Source organism: Kockiozyma suomiensis (assembly GCF_038497685.1).
Source record: "Kockiozyma suomiensis strain NRRL Y-17356 unplaced genomic scaffold V2V93scaffold_1, whole genome shotgun sequence".
Taxonomy (NCBI): Eukaryota; Fungi; Ascomycota; class Lipomycetes; order Lipomycetales; family Lipomycetaceae; genus Kockiozyma; species Kockiozyma suomiensis.
Window position 1 is genome coordinate 1,026,626 of NW_027117664.1, and position 17,671 is coordinate 1,044,296.

A 17,671-nucleotide genomic window follows, 5' to 3' on the forward strand; every position below is an offset into this window, starting at 1 on the left:
CTTGTTTACGCTGGGCGGCGTATCACCCAGGCAACCACCAGCAAATGCTATGACGGTTATGCCTTTGAGCCCTAACCTCAGATATATTCTGGGGACTAGAACACGCCGAATCAGGAGTCAGATGTTGGGTTTCCGAGCGACTCTCCAGCGAAACTCCTTTCACACCGGAACAGGCCACTTCACGTACACTTTCAACAGCACACAATCCAGCAATGTTCGCCCGATCAATTCTGAGAGCAACCTTACGTCAACGCGCTGCTGCCGGTCGTCGCTTTGCCAGCTCGGCCCCGAAGGCCGCCGGCTCTGGCTCCATTGATCCCCTCGTCATCGTTTTTCCTGCCCTCGCCCTCGGTGTCTACTTCTATAGCAAGAGCACAGTGCCTTACTCCAACGAGCCTTTTGCCTTTGAGGAACAGTCCAAGAAGATTGCAAAGATCTACGAGACCTCATCGGTCAGCGAGTTACCCGCCGCTTACGGCGAGGCTATTGGACTTCCCGAGGAGAACATCGAGTTTCTTTCTGATGCATTTGATGCTGTTGAGCTGAAGAAGGCTGCTAAGCTTATCGATGCTCTGCCATACTTTTTCGAGAAGGCTAATTCTGATTCAGCTACCGAGACCAGCAAGAAGGTGTTATACCGCATTGCCTTGGGGCCTGTTCCTGATGATTTGGAGAAGGCTAAGAAGGTTGCAGATGCTAGATTATCTAGTCTGCTGGCCTCGATATGGTCTGGTATTCCTTCGGACTTGGAGGGTGAGGTTAAATACCGTGTCAATTTGCTACTTGCTGACAGTGGTCTATCTGAGTATGCTGATAACCTTGATCTCTCGTTCATAAAAGTCTCTGCCAAGGACAGTGTCAGTATTAAGAAAGCTATTCCTGAAGCTGAACTCCCATTACTTGCGAAGCCTTCGGCCGACGAAGCTTCCAAGTTTTACGAGCAATACAGTTCTGCCGGCCTTTTCAAATCCAAGTCTGGCGAGGAGATCCCATTTGGCGAGGGTCCCATCGCGATCTTCTCTGCCAGTGACCTTTTGGCTGAGCCCCCGGTGGCTTTCATCGTCGAGCCCCCTACCAGCTTTGCTGCAGAGGCTACTGCTCCTGTTGATGCGGTTAAGGTGCCAGAGCTCGAGGCTGAGGCGTCAGAACCCGTCGTTGAGGCTGAGCCCATTGTTCTCGTTGAAGAGAAGTCGGAGTAGACGGGGAGTTATCAATTAATCCTATTTATAATTTTCGGCTTTTTATATGTTTTTTCGTATTATCTGATGAGGTTGTTATGTTAGAGTCCAGATAGCATGCCATTCTTGATGATTGGAGAAACGTATGAGGATTTCTTGGATTTTGTTTTGTTACAATTATTAAAATTAAAAAATTTACTGCATCCAACTTACGTCCATATTGATTCCGCAATTTAGTGAGTGTCTGTGAGGTTCTACGGCACATCTCTTGGCGGATTGATGTGTCTGTTAGTGGGCTTTTCGAAGTTTGAAGTCAACAATTTATTAATCGATAAATGCATGCGTAGTGTGGCAGCAATTCAGTTGATTTGCCAGCATTAAAATGACGAGACCGATATTCATCCAAAACGCTCATGTTAATTCGTAGCATACGTCTCCTTATTGTACTCTACAGGATCAAGTCCCGGCGGTGGTGTACAATACAGCAACTTTCCTTTGACATAATCCTTTAGAATGACTCTAGCAGCTTTCGATTCGTCAGGGCGACCTCCTTTACTACTCCGAATAAATCCTCGAGCAATTGCGTAAGCTCCCAGGAGCTCATCTGCATTCGGAATTCCAGTACCTCCATCTATCTCAGGACGTGTTTGAATTTTGATTCCATAAATCTGCTCTAAATGCGCTTTTGGAATTCTTTTGGCGACTAATCCAGCTGGACCAGTATATTCCCGCATCTGATCAATGGGCAAGACACCATTGCATACCAACTCAGCTTTCGTAGACGCAAAGTTGGGGAAAACAAGACCAGGACAATCACAAAGAACAACTCGCTCGCTTAAGTGAATGGTCTGGAAATGTTTTGTTTTTCCAGGAGTAGCTGAAACGGAAACCTTCTTTGCTCCAAGTAAAGCATTGATTGTGGATGACTTTCCGACATTGGGATATCCAACTAGTCCGATGTATATTTTGTCAGTCTCAGATTCTGGTGGCGGGGCGGTTTTGAGAAAGAGATCTTCAAGCTGGTCGACCGACAAAACATTAATGTCATCAGCAGTCACGTCATCTTCATCCTGTTCTTTTTGCAGCTCCTCGTTAATCTCATCATTAAGTCTCATGACGGCAAGTGAGTCTTCCAGACTTGCCATTACGGCTGAGAAAAATGCAAATTTTATTTGTTCGCGCTTGAAATAGCGAGCCCATAATCGTCGCTGTCTCACGCTCAGCATGTCTGCCTTGTTTATCAGTAGTAGATTTCTTTTGTCTTTCTTTTCGTTAAATGCCAGCTCGCGAATATAAACGGCCAGGTCTTGCGAGCGATAAAACAGAGGTTCACGCGCATCACAGATCTGAACGACGACGGACGATCGCTCGACAACTCGCCACAGCTGACGCCAAACTTCAATATTACGTTCAAATGGTGTGAGCAAAAGATCGTGCTGTTCCTCAAGTTCGGCTAGTCCACGCCGCCATTCCAGAAAAGCCATTCGCTCAGCCTTATCAAGCTCGCCTGGTGTCGTGCTAGAGTCCCAATAAGGCCGTCGAGGAACAGTGAGACGTCTCCTGTTTGAGCGCTGGCGTTCGTTCACTTCCTGTTGCTGCTCATCTGTGAGCAGAAAAGGATTTGTTTGATCTTGATGTAAAATTTTAATGTTTAGCTTGGTTGCTGTGAAATCTGTACCGGCAAGCTCTGCTGTATTTAAAAATTCATCGAGATCTCGTTCCTGAGTCACAGACTGTAAGCGCACCCATCCTGGCTGTCTTTCTTCTCGGCTAGAGTCAGTGGTTCCGTCTGGCAGCGCTCGCTGTCCACGTCGAGTCTTGTTTCGGGCATTTATGATAGCGTGGCCGAGGCCGTTGGCGTGATGGAATGTCTTTTGAACCTGCGATAGCGATGAATTAGTGCTGTGTCGTCTTACAGCAGAAAATTATATATATATATGTACCATAGTATTTTAGTAGTTTGACTAAAGGTGATTCGAAAACCAAATAGAAGTCGCTACTTTTTCGTTGGAATTGGTAAAATATTCAGCTTCAGAATGCGAAGATATTTTTTAAGAAGTTAAAACTGATTGGGAGAAGAGATTTCGATATGACGTAAACTTCAAGATCTTTGCTTCTCACAATAAAATATTCGTCGTGAAATCACAATATTTGGAACACCAAAGCGCAGAGACTGATATTTTTCCTCAGATCTTTTTTATAATTTTTATTCCATTAATATTCTTATGCCTGAGGATACTACAAACCAGATATTACCTAGCCAACCTGCATCCACAGACGAGAGCGTGGCTACAGAGGAGATTAAACCAAACAGCACCAGCGCACCAGAAGATTCCGACTCGATAGTGCTCAAAGATGAATCTGAAGAGACATCTACTCTGTTAGAAACTGGACTTAGTAACGAGGGAGAACTATTTGAGGATGCACTTTCAGACGTTCAGAATCTGCCACTGGCAGAAAACGCGTCTTCTGAGGACTCCTTGTCTATGACCGAACTCTCACATGGGACGGAAAATCTCAGTCAACTCACCGACGCAAGTTCTAGCGAGGCGCAACAATCGTCTTTGGGATTTGGTATGGAAGAAGTAGGATCTCAGGATGGGATAGACGATGACGAGTCTGGCTTTGTCACGGCTGAACCTGAGTCAGAGCTACGCATTCAATCAGTGGCAGCAGCTAGAGCAGCGAAAGCAAGAGAGGCTACTAAGGGCAAAGATTCTTCAGCGCCCGTTGCGATTTTGCAAACTCGTGGACTGCAAGATGAAATGCAAAGCATATTAGATAATTTGGTATGACTACAACAGCTAATTGAGATAGTGTATCGAGGTTCTAACGTTCATATGACACAGTCCAACGATTACACCAAGACTTCTAAAGAACTGGACTTGAAGAGTGAGTTTATTGCAAAAACGAAGTCTAATAGCTTAAACCTTGCAGTACTGACTACTTATTAAATAGTGGATAGCATGTCAAGGAGAATCGACGAATTGGAACGGAAAATCAAATCAGGTTCATAAAAACAATAATATTTGCATTTACCGATTCAAAATACACATAAAAAAATGATTTTGTTATACCTCCCGCCAATATATAACTTTGTGCATCATTACCAATCCCAGACTACGACACACTCCTTTCCGCAAATTCAGCACCTAATTAAATCCCCTCGTAACTGCAATTTATCTTAATCTATTTAATCGACAAAAGCTTTTCCTGCACCTATCAAATTCAAAGTTCACCTATGATAGGCTACTATGAGTTCACTTATAACTCATCCTTGACAGGTGCTCCCGCTACTGAAGAATACTTTTGTTCCACATCTGCCAGAATGTTCAGTCTGATCTGAAACTGATCAGCATTTCCGCGGATCATAGCTCCCTTCTTGAAGATGTTCCCCAGTCTTGTAATTTCCTTTTTCAAGTATTGTTCACCATTACCGGCAACCTTTTCAATCACCTTGCGGTAGTATGCCGCGTATGGGAATGCCGCCGAGGCTACTTCCTTTGCGAGCTCAATAGCCTTTTCGGGGTCAGTCTGAAGTGAGGCAATGGCAGCGTCAAACTGGTCACTAACGCCAGCAGTAGAATCAAGACCACCGTCTGCTGTTCGATGTGTGCCGGTATGTTGATTAATAAAGTCAACAAACTCATCAACTGTGCGGCCCAGTTGATAATCAATGACTGCATCAGATCCCTTAGGGAAGAATTTGATAGTAGGGAAGCCCTGAACGTCAAAATCTTTATGAATGTATTGCGACTCTGCATGAGTGGTGTCTACTTTAGCGATCACTATATCCTTGTCGTTTGCAAAAATACTTGCGACTTTTTCATAAGCAGGCGCCATGGCTTTGCAGTGACCACACCAGGCTGCGGTGAACGCAACAAGCACATCCTTGGAAGGGTCACGGACAATCTTATGAAAATCAGCATCCTTTACCATCACGACATCAGAAGGAGGCGCCTTGCGCTTCGTAGTTTTGAGACCAGTTTTTTCATTGACGAACTCTTGAAAAGAATCAATATTACGACCCTTCTCGTATGGAATGGGCTCCCCACCCTTTCCGTCGAAGAACTTAAATGTGGGGAAGCCTTCGATTCCGTACTTTTTGCTAGCTTTGCGGTTTTTGTCACCGTCAATTTTAACTATAGGAATGAGTTAGCGATCAGTCAAAAAAATTAAGAGCGAAATCGGATAGTGATAGTTTTCAAATCATACCAATTTGAATTTTGGTTTTTTTGCTAGCGTAAGAATCAGCCAGTTCCTCGTAGATCGGAGCCATGTGCTTGCAGTGGCCACACCATGACGCGTAGAACTATTGAGTATCAGTATAAGAACAAATATGATCCAGCAATATGAACGTAAGCTATCACAAGACATACCTCGACAAGAGTCGGTGTTCCACTGTTGACAACTACGCTATCAAAGTTCTTGTCATTGACCTCGACGACGTTGCTAGCCGTCACCGAGACGGCGATGACGGCCAGAGACAGCAATAGATTTTTTAAGAAATTCATATGTATTGCAATCGCACACCTATTTGCCAACAGCAGCTGGGAAGGAGGAGATCGTCAGAAAGTAGAGTGAGAGTGTTGGGATTGCGAAGAGAAGAGGGTTCCGGGTGAGGCTATATAAGCTTGAGAATCGGCTACGTGTGAAGTTCGACGCGTGGAGGAGTTGATCTGTGAGCTGATTCAGACTCCCGCACACAATAGCAAAACTGAAGATAATTCTATCCAGCAAACAATCAATAATGTTATCATTAAAACTCACACCTTAATATAAATCGAATATAAATCATTGCACATGTCATAAGATGACGATATTACTAATCCGAAACAGCCATATAGTGTCATCCACCCAGTCAAATGACTATAATTTCACGGGACTTTATGATGGACAGGTTTAAGTCAGAGCTGCGTATATGCTGCGTTTTTCTGATACACAGTGACCAGCACCCAATGAACCAAGAATTCAAATGAAAGGACAGCTGCTAATTGCTTTATTTTTAGCTGCTGTGTATCAGCTTACAGCCGCTCTGCAGTGGCCGTCTACATCTAGCACAGATATATATGCTATCCGCTCTCAGCGTGATCTGACGCTGAATGTTTCTATGGATCAACTTATATATCCAGCTATCAATCTCAACACGGTTCTCCTGGAGCCTCTCAACTATACATATGATGTTCTTGCAAGTTTTACTGATCTTGTTTCATGGGGAGCAAGCCGTTTTTTTTTAGATCTCTATTGGAATGATAAAAAAAGCCGGTGGCAGGTGTGTCCCTTTATTGATGGAGTCCAGCATGAACAAGAGAGAGATAGGAACGGCAATCACACAGTATTCGAACTCAACCACGGTGGCACCGAAGAAGCAGCCATATTTTATTACAACGACTCTGTATATCTTTGCAACTTGACTCTGTTGTTTGAAGAATTCTTACTTGATATAGTCAAAGAGCAATGGATTTTGACGACAGACGACAATTTGAATGCAAAAACAGTTATTGTCACTCTTAATTTGCGCAATGCGATAGAGCCTGATTATGCGCCTAACGCTGCAGTCATATCTGAGAGCTTCGTGCCGAGCGCAACATTGACCACAAGTAGCAATGCCGCGTCTCGAGTCAGCCTTGTCGGCAGCTCCACATCGTCATCCCGCACGTTGTCTTCCCAGTCGTCAACCGGCACCTTTCCAAGTCCTACTGTTAACCCAACTCTTGGCGCGAGCGGGAGTGCTGTTGCAACAAGGATATCATCTGCGCCTTTAGTCTCGACAAGTCCAGCAAGTATGTCGGCCTCACTGATGTCGCTCATCAGAAGAGATGATGAGCAGATATCTTCCGCTATTGAAAATTCGGCAAGCATGACTTCATCGGCTCCATTAGCTTATCCTTCAGAGTCCTTTTTGAAGTTGTCAGAAAAGATAGAGTTCGTCTTAGATGGTTATGCGTATACGCCAGGACTTCTCGCAATAGATCGACAACAGTCTTCCACATGGAATTCTACAGGAATGTCTTCAACTGGCTGGCCGTTGCTTGACAACGTTTTGTTCCGCAATTTTTACCGTATCTTATTCTCCTTTGGAGAGGTTGAAGTTTCGGATGAAGAGTATGACATCGAGGGTGACAAAACCACTATCTTCAGTAGCGCGGAGATTCCATACACCGGGGAGAGAGCAGTTAAGTATTCCTCTGCCTTTTCGTCGGCGCAATTACAATCGTCTACTTCTCCTGTGTGTTCCATCAGAAGAGACACTTATCTAGTGGACATTACCTCGACAGATAACGTTGTTTCACCTTCGTTTTTATTAGCAAGTGACACAAGTGAGAGCAGATTTTCGGTAGACGCCGTGCGGCAATACATAAAATGTGGGTTTAGCCCGATGTTGAACGCTACCGGAAAAGACGAAGACGACATTATCGATTATGTGACGAAGAATCTTGCGGGCTCTAAGTGGTCATGGTCCGACGATCAACCGGCTGACTTATTAAATATCAGTGATGTGTCTTCAGCACCCACAAGATGCGCAAGACTTGCAGAAAAAGGATGGGAAGTTACAAACTGCTACGCAAAGTACAGAGCCGCATGTCGCATCTCAAAAGGTGCATACAGTTTCGTTTTATCCAGAAAGGAAGTAACATACTACGACTCTGTCAGTGCATGCAGTGGTAGTAATGAAGTATTCACTGTTCCGAGAACTGCCCTTCAGAACTCTGTTCTACAGAAACTACGACAAGATACGGTGGGATCAGAAGCAATTTGGATTGATGTGAATTCATTAGCAGAACCGGTAAGATTCGAAGAGTATCCGCATTGCGCTCAATGACTGACAATTTTTTTCAGAATTGCTGGGTAGCAGGAGGACCAGGTGCCAGTTGCACATATGAGGCTTTGAGATCTAGAGAGAGTGTGGAAATCGTAGTCCCTACGGTTGCTGCTGTCGTAGTAGCCATACTCTTAGCTTGTAAGTAGATAGTGCTTGTGAGTAGTATGGCATTTCTATCAGTCTGACTAAATTTCTGAATAGTGACTTTATGCTCAAGGCTGCTTGGCTCACAGCAAGTGAAGGCTCGTCGGAGACGACGGCGCTATGTTAAACTATTTGGCGAAGCGGAATACGATGGTGTTCCGGTAAGTGCTTTTGTGACTTGTCTTGTTTCTGAGCGCGAATTAAATGCTAACGATATCAATAGTCATGATCACAAGTATATATTCTCAACAGTAAATAACTGAAACTCTGGCGTTTATGGACTCAATATTGATACAAGGCGACTGCTTCCCTGCGAATGTTCAGACCGATGCGCCCTATCACGTGCGGCTGAACCTAAGAATAGCCCTCTAATCCTAAAGTAGTATAAATTAAACAGAGCTTACAAGGAAAATACCTAACCCTCAATATTCTGCAACCCCTGTTTTTAGCTATTTACTGCCCTGCTTTTCTTCTCTGCCTGCTCCTCCGCCACTCGCATTCTCTTGAAGATTCCCTGTAAGTGACCTCTTACTTCTTTTATTTGCTCTTTTCGTAAAGAGAGGCATTTATTTAAGGTCAGTTCACATGGTTCTCCGCAGCCTGGCCTCGTACCTTGTCGTCAAAGCTGACCTTTTTTCAGAATGGACCCGCCTACTCCGGACCGTGGTCTGCGTGCCACTATGACTGGCTCCACGTCCGCTCCTCTTATCCACAGATCAGATCTCGAGCGTGGATCCTCGGGTAAAATGCCTGCTTCAGCTTCCGTCGGCGACTTCCAGCGAAAACGGTCGCTAATTAAGCCTGAACGTTCGCGTCTGAATAAAGACCATCCTACGTACTACTATGCGCAACATGCTGCTCAGCAAAATATGCCTGTCCTGCCTTCTTCAACCGGAAATGATCCCAATTCGTATGACCCTGAAGATGCAGCGCGTGCAAGCGGTAGCAACGATGCAAATCTTTACTACGACGTCGACGAGGACCAGTCCAGCAAAGGTTCACCAATTTCTAACATCACTGATGCCGATCTAGCGAACAAGCCTTCATCGGCTCCAAAACGGTCCCGCACAACAAATTCTGTTGTCAAACCGCGTTTGCAAAGCGGTAACCAGTATAAACCGCCTTCTCTTTGGCAAATCTACTGTGCCCTCATCACCTTCTGGTCTCCGCCTATCGTTATGACCTGGTGCGGTATGCCGACCAAAGCTCGTCAGTCAGCCTGGCGTGAAAAAGTAGGGCTACTTTCTATTATTTTGATCATCGGAGCCCTTGTCGGCTTTCAGACTTTTGGATTCACTGAGGTCGTATGCAAAGCTCCAGGCCTCCGACTACAGTCTAACCATATCAATACTGGCTACCTCATCATCAATGGTCGTGCATACGATTTTACTAGCTCTCAGCATCCAGTCGCTGCCGGTATCTCGGAAGGAGCTAATATTCTTTACCCTCCTACCGATGCTGGCGGTAGAGACGCGTCTTTTATGTTCCAAAACGTCAACTCTCATTGCAAAGGCTTGTTTACCCCAACAGATGACTCCAAAATCCCCCATGATTCAGACGGAAACATGGCGTGGTATTTTCCTTGTAAGACTGTAGCACAGGATGGGTCAAGCTCTCCAAATTTCACTTGGCCATATTACAGAGGCTACGCTTGCCACACTTCCGCCGACGCGCGCCAAGCTTACTACGGATTGGACGTCACAGCTGAAGTCTATCTTTCATGGGATGATATTCGCAACGCAAGCCGTAATCTTGTTGTCTATAGTGGCTATGTCTTAGACCTGGACTTGCTCGATTGGATCGATACCAGTGACGTTGATGTTACTACTGATCGATTTTATGAGATCCAGAATGCGTCTAAAAGTGGTGCTATTCGCGGAACAGATATCACGCGCCTAATGACTTCTGCTGATGATCGTCACGTTGCCAATTGCATGATCGAAACAATCAAAATTGGATCTGTGGATACAGACTCAATTGGTTGCATCGCGTCACGAATTGTGCTCTACATTTCCTTGACTTTTATCGTTTTGATTATCATTATAAAGTTTGTTGTTGCCTGTATTTTTGCTTGGTTTCTTTCGTGGAGACTTGGAGTTAAATACTCGGCTACAGAGAGAAAGCGCATGGCTGAGATAGAAGATTGGTCCGATGATTTGTACAGACCTGCTCCTCATATTGTCAATGCATTTAATAACGGCGGTGGCAATCGAAGCAGCAGGTTTTTTCCTCGAACTTCTCGTTTCACGTCACCCTATGCGCATCAAGAACGCTCACGTTCTCGTCAAAGAAGCGGCATGCCGACTACAATGGCATCCCAAGCGCAATCATCTACGTCTCATCTTATTGTGCCCGGATCTCTTTATGCGGCGCGAAATGAGGACTCAGTTAGCAATATCTATTCTTCGGGAGGTTCGATTAATGCAGGAGCTTCTTCTCCAGCTTACCATTCTGGTGGCTTTACTTCGACTGCCTCGCTATCCAATCAGATGAGCCGCGGCCGTGAAGGTGCACCTGCCGATGTCGAAAGTGTTCGAATGTCTCAGTATCTGGGTGTTGATGATGATATAGAACCAAATAATGTTGTGTCTTATTACCAAGATAATGTCGTTCCGCAGCCGCCAGCAGATTATCAGCCTTTCGGCTATCCTCTTGTCCATACAGTATGCTTGGTCACAGCATATACTGAGTCTATTGAAGGCATGCGTACGACACTGGACTCTATTGCTACAACTGACTATCCAAATTCTCATAAGTTGATTATGATCGTATGTGATGGTCTCGTCCGCGGTGCCGGCAACGATATGACTACATCTGATATTGCCTTGAGTATGATGACAGATTTCGCGGTGCCCCCCGAAGAAGTTGAGGCCTTCTCGTACGTCGCAGTCGCTTCAGGATCCAAGCGTCACAATCTTGCCAAAGTCTATGCTGGCTTCTATGCCTATGATGACGAGACCGTGGAATCTTCTAAGCAACAGCGTGTTCCCATCTTGACTATAGTCAAGTGCGGTACTCCATCTGAAGCTGAGCTCGCAAAACCTGGTAACAGAGGAAAGCGTGACTCCCAAATCATTGTTATGAGTCTCTTCCAGAAGGTTATGTTTGACGAGCGTATGACTGAACTCGAATATGAGATGTTTAATGGAATCTGGCGTATAACGGGTATCTCTCCCGACATGTATGAGATCATTCTTATGGTTGATGCGGATACCAAAATTTACCCAGATTCTTTGACCCATATGATTTCATGTATGGTCCATGATCCCGAAGTTATGGGATTGTGCGGCGAGACTAAGATTGGTAACAAAAGGCAATCTTGGATTACAATGATTCAGGTTTTTGAGTATTATGTTTCGCATCATCTATCAAAGGCGTTCGAGTCTGCTTTTGGTAGTGTCACCTGTCTTCCTGGTTGTTTCTGCATGTATAGACTGAAAGCGCCAAAAGGCGAAGATGGGTATTGGGTACCAATTCTGGCCAACCCTGATATTGTCGAGCGATACTCTGATAACGTTGTTGATACGCTTCATAAAAAAAATCTTCTTCTTCTTGGGGAAGATAGATATCTGTCAACGTTGATGCTGCGAACGTTCCCAAAGCGAAAACAAATTTTTGTGCCGCAGGCAGTATGTAAAACTGTTGCACCAGACACCATGGCCGTTTTACTATCTCAGCGGCGTCGCTGGATCAACTCAACTGTCCACAATCTGATGGAACTTGCTATGGTTAACACCCTGTGTGGTGTCTTTTGCGTCTCAATGCAGTTTGTAGTCATCATTGAGCTGATTGGAACAGTTGTACTGCCTATTGCACTTGCGTTCACTGCCTATGTCATCGTTATCGCGATCGTTAGGAAGCCAGTTCCTGTGGTATCTTTGGTTCTCTTGGCTATGGTTCTGGGATTGCCAGGTGTTTTGGTGGTTGTTACAGCACATCGAACGAGCTACGTTATGTGGATGTTAATTTACCTGTTAGCACTACCTATTTGGAACTTTCTTCTTCCTCTTAATGCTTGTGAGTATTGCATTTGTTGAGTATTTTGTTTGCTGAAGTGACTAATTGAAATACAATAGACTGGAAATTCGACGACTTTTCCTGGGGTGATACTAGACAGGTCCAGGGAGGGAACAAGGCTCATGATGAAGCGGAAGGTGAATTTGATTCTTCACACATCAAAATGCGAAAATGGCGAGAATTTGAGGCCGAAAAGCGTATGCAATTACAAGACCGCCAGATGCAAAATACCGAGTCGTATGGGCATCGCGCGCAGAGTCCTGGTCGCTGGCCTACAGAATAGACATGCTCTAAGGATGGGGATAGTGACGATGATAAGCTATGATGGAAAAGATATAATGAAGAAAATAAGTTTATGAAACTGAGGAGGTCTAAGTGGAGTGGTTTGGACTTCTTGTTTAGCACTGAGTTTGCATTTATTTTTGTGGAGGGATTTTATTGTTGGCGTTCTTTGTACTTTAATTTTGAAAGATTCTTTAAAAAACTTTTATGTTTACGTTCTAAATCAATATGAATACTTTTGGATAGATGGCATGAGTGGTGGCGGTAACGAAATAGTTACAGTAAACCACGGCCAAGCAAGGTTTCGGCTATCAGAATGCCAGAACCAGCGGCACCAATGACGGTGTTGTGCGACAAAACAACGAACTTGAAATCGAGAACTGGATCTTCTCTGATTCTGCCAACAGAGACTGCGTATCCGCTATCTCTGTCGCGATCGAGACGAGGCTGCGGCCGATCCGCCTCATCGAGAACGTGAATTGCCAGCTTGGGAGCAGAGGCACAGCCCAGAGTCTGCACTTCTGATTGGAAATCCCGCAGAGCTTGTTTGACTTCTTCAATAGAAGGCTTGATTTCGCTGGCGAATTTGATGGACACACATTCGAGATGACCATCGGTGACTGCAACACGGTTGCATTGAGCAGACACTTGCATATTTGAAAGAGGAACAAAAGTGTCGTTTTCGCCAACTCCTCCGAGAATCTTCTTGGTTTCCCATTCTAGCTTCTCCTCCTCTCCTGAGATATAAGGAATAACGTTGTCAAGAATATCGAATCCAGGAACACCAGGAGAAAACCCTGCACCAGAAATCGCCTGAAGAGTAGTGACAGTGACAGTAGATATCGGGCCAAATTTAGCAATGAGAGCACCGAGGGGGACGACGAGTCCGGCAGTGGAGCAGTTGGAGTTACAAATGATATAGCCGCGCTTGCTCTTCGGAAGGTTTGCGGCATCTGCTGCTTTGAGGCGGCGATCGATGATGTCAAGATGAGACGTGTTCACCAATGGCACTACGAGAGGAACATTTGGAACGCGACGGTAGTTTTTGGCATTGGAAATAACGACAAGTCCTGCCTCTGAAAACTCCTTCTCTAAACATAGCAAAATCACAAGCGGTCAGCGTCCTGTCTGCAACTCGAACTCGCTTGAAAAAAATGCAGACACATACCAATCTCGCCAGCATAGTCAGCATCCAAACCAGAGAATACGACATCGCAATCAGCGAACTCGCTGCTCTTGCAGTCGACAACGATGAGACTTTGAGCCAACTCCGGAATGGTGGCGGTTTGTCTCCATGTGACGGCCTCCTTGTAAGGCTTTCCGGCTGAGCGAGTGCTAGCTCCTAGCTTGAAAAGTTCGAAATCAGGATGTTCCGAAAGAAGAAGAATGAATTTTTGCCCAACACTTCCGGTTGCACCGAGGACACCTATAATCAAAAATTAGATATCATCTCATAGTGCGCAATTGAGACTCTCGATTGATGAACAAGAGCAATATGTACGGAATGCTGTACCTGCTTTCTTAGTAGGCGCCATGCTGTCTATTTATAAATTAGGTTACGTAGCTGTCTCTGTATTGGATATGGAATATAATGAATACTGAATTTTTGCCTGATATCTGAACGAGAATTGCTCATCCAAGAAATTTTGTAGGCGGGGGCGTATGTCTAATTTGGGTATTATAATACCCGAAAATTGTAGGTATTCTCCCGATGCAGAGTTACCATAATATATTAACGCTTTCAAATTACAAATTAACTCAGGACAAAGCACACTAAATCTAGGGTGAAGAAAGAGCGCTAATTGATTGACGAGCAAACAAACAGAAATTGTACAATCTTTGTACTTTTGTCTTCAAACGAGAAGACACGTGGAAAAGGTAGACCAAGAATAGACCTTTGCGGCAACTGCCGCTGTTGTTCTAATTTACCTTGCCGCAGCCTAATATACACTCTTTTTATCTGAGCTGTATCGAATATCTTGCTCTGCGTGCCAGCAATTGTATGCCATCTGGCAATCAAAATTCTGGAACAGTTTCTAGATACTACTCAAAATGAGTGCTACAGTTGCATCTACACCTGTGGCGAAGAGTGAGTCGAAGGGGTCTAGAAATAGAGGAAATGGCGGCCCAAAAAGTCATAGCAAGAAAAAGGTCGATAAGTTTTTAGGTACATCTTCGCGCGTCTACTACTGGTTTATTTGTTCATTTATTAATATGACTTTTTTTAGCTGGAGATAAAGGAACTGTTGACGCGTTGCAGAAAGAGTCTGATAATAATGAACTCATGGAATCGTCAGAGCCGGCAGAGCCCGGTGAGAGTGTACGTTTAGCTATTGAGATACGCGCTCATTAGTTCATCGCTGATAATGCAATATAGTCAGAGGTATGCTTTATTTGCGCTGAACCAGTCAAATATAGCGCGATTTCGCCATGCAATCATCGATCTTGCCATGTCTGCGCTCTCAGAATGCGCGCGCTGTACAAGACGAACGCATGCGTACACTGCCGAGTAAGTTCAAAAATAATATACACCTCGCATACAATAATGGCCTAACCTGTATAATATAGACAATTCAGCCTCGCATAATATTCACAATTGACAAATCTAAAAAATATGAGGATTATTCAGAAGGTGACATCGCCTGCTCTGATCCGAAACTGGGCATAGATTTTGACCGACGTGAAATAATGGAATACACAAAAAAACTGCTAAGATTCAATTGCCCAGAAAAAAAATGCTCGGTTGTGTGCTCGGGTTGGGCTGAGCTGCGACGACATGTTGGAGATGATCACCATAAGGTGATGTGCTCGCTTTGCACTCATAACAAGAAAGTTTTCATCCAAGAGCATAAATTATACACCCAAAAGGAACTCAACAAACATGAAAAGTATGGTGATGAAGACGGCTTCACGGGACACCCGGAATGCCCATTCTGTCATCAACGATTCTACTCTGCGGATGAACTACGGGTTCATAACCGGGAAAAGCACGAAAAATGCCACATTTGCGAGCGAAGTTTGGTAGGCAATAGCGAGTCCCAATTTTTTGTAAATTATGACTCCCTCGAGCGCCATTTCCGCAATGCGCACTTTTTGTGCCCGGCGTCGTCATGCCTGGAAAAGAAGTTTGTTGTATTTGATAATGAGATTGATCTTCAAGCTCATCAGATTTCGGAGCATCCGAGTGTGTATGGTACTAGTCGTTCAGCCAGAGCTATTGATGCGAGTTTATATTTTATGGAGCCAGTTCCTGGTACCCGCAGTCGTCCCGGTAGCTCAGCACCGAGTGGATCAAGTAATTCCCGGAGAAATGGAGGCGGCAGTAGTCAGAACAATCGAGATACACAAAGAGGAAATCACGCACAAGCTAATGCACGATCGTCTGGATTTGGAGTACAGCTCTCGACTGATTTTGGCCAGCCAAATGCCTCTGCCATAAATTGGGATCATGCTGGGGACCACGTCGAGGACAGTAGGCATCGAGGCCATAATTCTGGCTTGAAGCAGACAGCTTCAGGTTCGCATAACGACGATTCCGAGTCCAGCATTGACAGCTTGTAAGTGTCATTTGTTAACTATCATATAGGTGATCGAATACTAATACCGAACACTCACAGCCGCCGACAGAGGCTGGATGAACGAGCAGCGCAGCATATCGACAGAAATTCGCCACAGTACCAAAACTTTTTGAATTTGAATTCAGATTTTGCCAAGGGATCTGTTTTGGCCAAAGACGTCGTGATCGGCTATGTCGATTTATTTAAGACTGACATAAACGAGGTTACACTGCTGATCCATGAATTTGCCGAATTGTTCACTGAAGGAAAGAATAGTGAGCTCCTTGCTGCTTTGAATGAATGGAGGACAAGGGTGAGTTCTGAGAACATGAAACGAAATCTTCATGTCGCTGACGATTGACTAGAATGACGATTTTCCTGCGCTGCGGCCTTCAACTAACGGACAGCCCTCCTCCTCTCGAAAGACTACGCCAGCGCAGACAACATCCGCGCGGCCGCTGGGCAGTTCGAAACGTCCCATCAATGGTGCTGCATGGGCTTCATCCGGGTCTAGCTCGTCTTCCTCAACGGCTGGCAGAGCGAAAATGAATCTCACAAACATGCCGTCTTTGTCGTCCCTTACCACGCAAATGTCTAGTAGTCATATAACACTTCCAATGGCTTCTTCGAGACAACCTCAATCTCCAAAGCTTGCCTTACCAATGGCCGAACCACAGTCTGCGTCGGCCGTGATTTCAAATACTTGGGTGCCGACTACCGCACCAAGTTCAGCGCCGCAGAAGATCACGTTTGCGACGCAGAAACCAGACGCTACAAGTCGTCCAACGAGATACCCAATAAAAATGACTCCAGTTAAAAATAACTTGAAAGATTTCCCGACTTTGCCAAAACCGGCTCCTGTTAAGAAGTATCCTGCAGTCGGATCTTCGTCGTCTTCTGCTGCTTCGTCATCTTCAAACGTGAGTGGCTGGGCCCAGTCGGCGGCTGCAACGCCCAAGGACAAGCAACCTGATGAGTTATTTCCCGGAGCTGCAGTGTCAAAGGGGAAGAAAGGAAAGGTGGTATTTCGTTTAAGTTAGAGGTTAGAGGTTAGAGGTCATTTGTGCATTTGTGGATTTTTAACATATTAGTACTCCTGCATATATGTTTTGAATTGACTAATTGGCTAGCCCTAAAAAATCAAATGGACTTTTTTTGATTTTATAATCTAAACTCCGACTGTCTGCTTTTTAATCCGACACAGCCGTCAGTTGCCTCTCGTAGACGATCTTCTCATTTCTTGGTAATTTGTATCAACTCCTGCTGGCTCATGCAAGAAGTGTGAAGTGGGCTAATATAGGTTATTTGGTTGCAAAGTCAGATCACCGATTATGGGGCAAATAAGGCGGAATAGGCTGCGAGTCGTATGATGGATAGCATGACAAATAATTGCGAGGGATATATTGTTGATGAAACATCGGTGGAGTAGAATAATGCTGATATGCGCGTACATATTCTGTGTCGGCAAGCGCCGTGCTTGAATATGGATAGGACAAAGATGATGATACTGGAATCCCTCGTGCAGAAGGTAGCTGTGTCAAATTTTGGCTCGTGTCAGACTCGGAGTCTGTGCTATTGCTTGTCACTGAAGTGGCAGAAGAAAGAGGCGAGGCAAAAGACGACGAAGGGGCAGCTGTAGATAGAGCAGTTGGTGAATATAGCTTATTCAG

The 17,671-nt window shown here is 44.9% G+C and overlaps 8 protein-coding genes across 8 annotated transcripts; 5 read left to right on the forward strand and 3 right to left on the reverse strand.

Moving 5' to 3' along the window:
* The first annotated feature begins 68 nt into the window (after positions 1-68).
* V2V93DRAFT_362885 (uncharacterized protein) lies at positions 69-1,511 on the forward strand. The gene has a single exon (XM_066908462.1). The coding sequence runs from the start codon at positions 213-215 to the stop codon at positions 1,197-1,199; it is 987 nt and encodes a 328-aa protein (XP_066768698.1). The 5' UTR covers positions 69-212; the 3' UTR covers positions 1,200-1,511.
* Positions 1,462-3,229, reverse strand: V2V93DRAFT_341860 (P-loop containing nucleoside triphosphate hydrolase protein). The gene is made up of 2 exons (XM_066907819.1): positions 3,122-3,229; positions 1,462-3,058 (listed from the first exon to the last, which is right to left on the reverse strand). Exons 1-2 carry the CDS (start codon positions 3,122-3,124, stop codon positions 1,595-1,597), a joined length of 1,467 nt encoding a protein of 488 aa, XP_066768699.1. The 5' UTR covers positions 3,125-3,229; the 3' UTR covers positions 1,462-1,594.
* Positions 3,208-4,297, forward strand: V2V93DRAFT_362888 (uncharacterized protein). Its single transcript, XM_066908463.1, has 3 exons — positions 3,208-3,967; positions 4,028-4,070; positions 4,137-4,297. Exons 1-3 carry the CDS (start codon positions 3,404-3,406, stop codon positions 4,193-4,195), a joined length of 666 nt encoding a protein of 221 aa, XP_066768700.1. The 5' UTR covers positions 3,208-3,403; the 3' UTR covers positions 4,196-4,297.
* V2V93DRAFT_362890 (thioredoxin-like protein) lies at positions 4,184-5,953 on the reverse strand. Its single transcript, XM_066908464.1, has 3 exons — positions 5,558-5,953; positions 5,394-5,490; positions 4,184-5,320 (listed from the first exon to the last, which is right to left on the reverse strand). Exons 1-3 carry the CDS (start codon positions 5,690-5,692, stop codon positions 4,443-4,445), a joined length of 1,110 nt encoding a protein of 369 aa, XP_066768701.1. The 5' UTR covers positions 5,693-5,953; the 3' UTR covers positions 4,184-4,442.
* Positions 5,954-6,153: 200 nt separating this feature from the next.
* Positions 6,154-8,001, forward strand: V2V93DRAFT_320068 (uncharacterized protein; the record flags this gene model as incomplete). The annotated part of the gene is made up of 2 exons (XM_066907297.1): positions 6,154-6,753; positions 7,006-8,001. The coding sequence occupies 2 exons, from the start codon at positions 6,154-6,156 to the stop codon at positions 7,999-8,001; spliced, it is 1,596 nt and encodes a 531-aa protein (XP_066768702.1).
* Positions 8,002-8,582: 581 nt separating this feature from the next.
* Positions 8,583-12,685, forward strand: V2V93DRAFT_362894 (chitin synthase-domain-containing protein). Its single transcript, XM_066908465.1, has 3 exons — positions 8,583-8,661; positions 8,786-12,162; positions 12,222-12,685. The coding sequence occupies exons 2-3, from the start codon at positions 8,787-8,789 to the stop codon at positions 12,443-12,445; spliced, it is 3,600 nt and encodes a 1,199-aa protein (XP_066768703.1). The 5' UTR covers positions 8,583-8,661; position 8,786; the 3' UTR covers positions 12,446-12,685.
* On the reverse strand, positions 12,578-14,111 carry V2V93DRAFT_362899 (semialdehyde dehydrogenase). Its single transcript, XM_066908466.1, has 3 exons — positions 13,958-14,111; positions 13,613-13,870; positions 12,578-13,535 (listed from the first exon to the last, which is right to left on the reverse strand). The coding sequence occupies exons 1-3, from the start codon at positions 13,977-13,979 to the stop codon at positions 12,721-12,723; spliced, it is 1,095 nt and encodes a 364-aa protein (XP_066768704.1). The 5' UTR covers positions 13,980-14,111; the 3' UTR covers positions 12,578-12,720.
* On the forward strand, positions 14,041-17,182 carry V2V93DRAFT_22668 (uncharacterized protein). Its single transcript, XM_066907059.1, has 7 exons — positions 14,041-14,140; positions 14,214-14,611; positions 14,673-14,764; positions 14,822-14,953; positions 15,013-16,001; positions 16,062-16,314; positions 16,367-17,182. Exons 2-7 carry the CDS (start codon positions 14,497-14,499, stop codon positions 17,039-17,041), a joined length of 2,256 nt encoding a protein of 751 aa, XP_066768705.1. The 5' UTR covers positions 14,041-14,140; positions 14,214-14,496; the 3' UTR covers positions 17,042-17,182.
* The last annotated feature ends 489 nt before the right edge of the window (positions 17,183-17,671 follow it).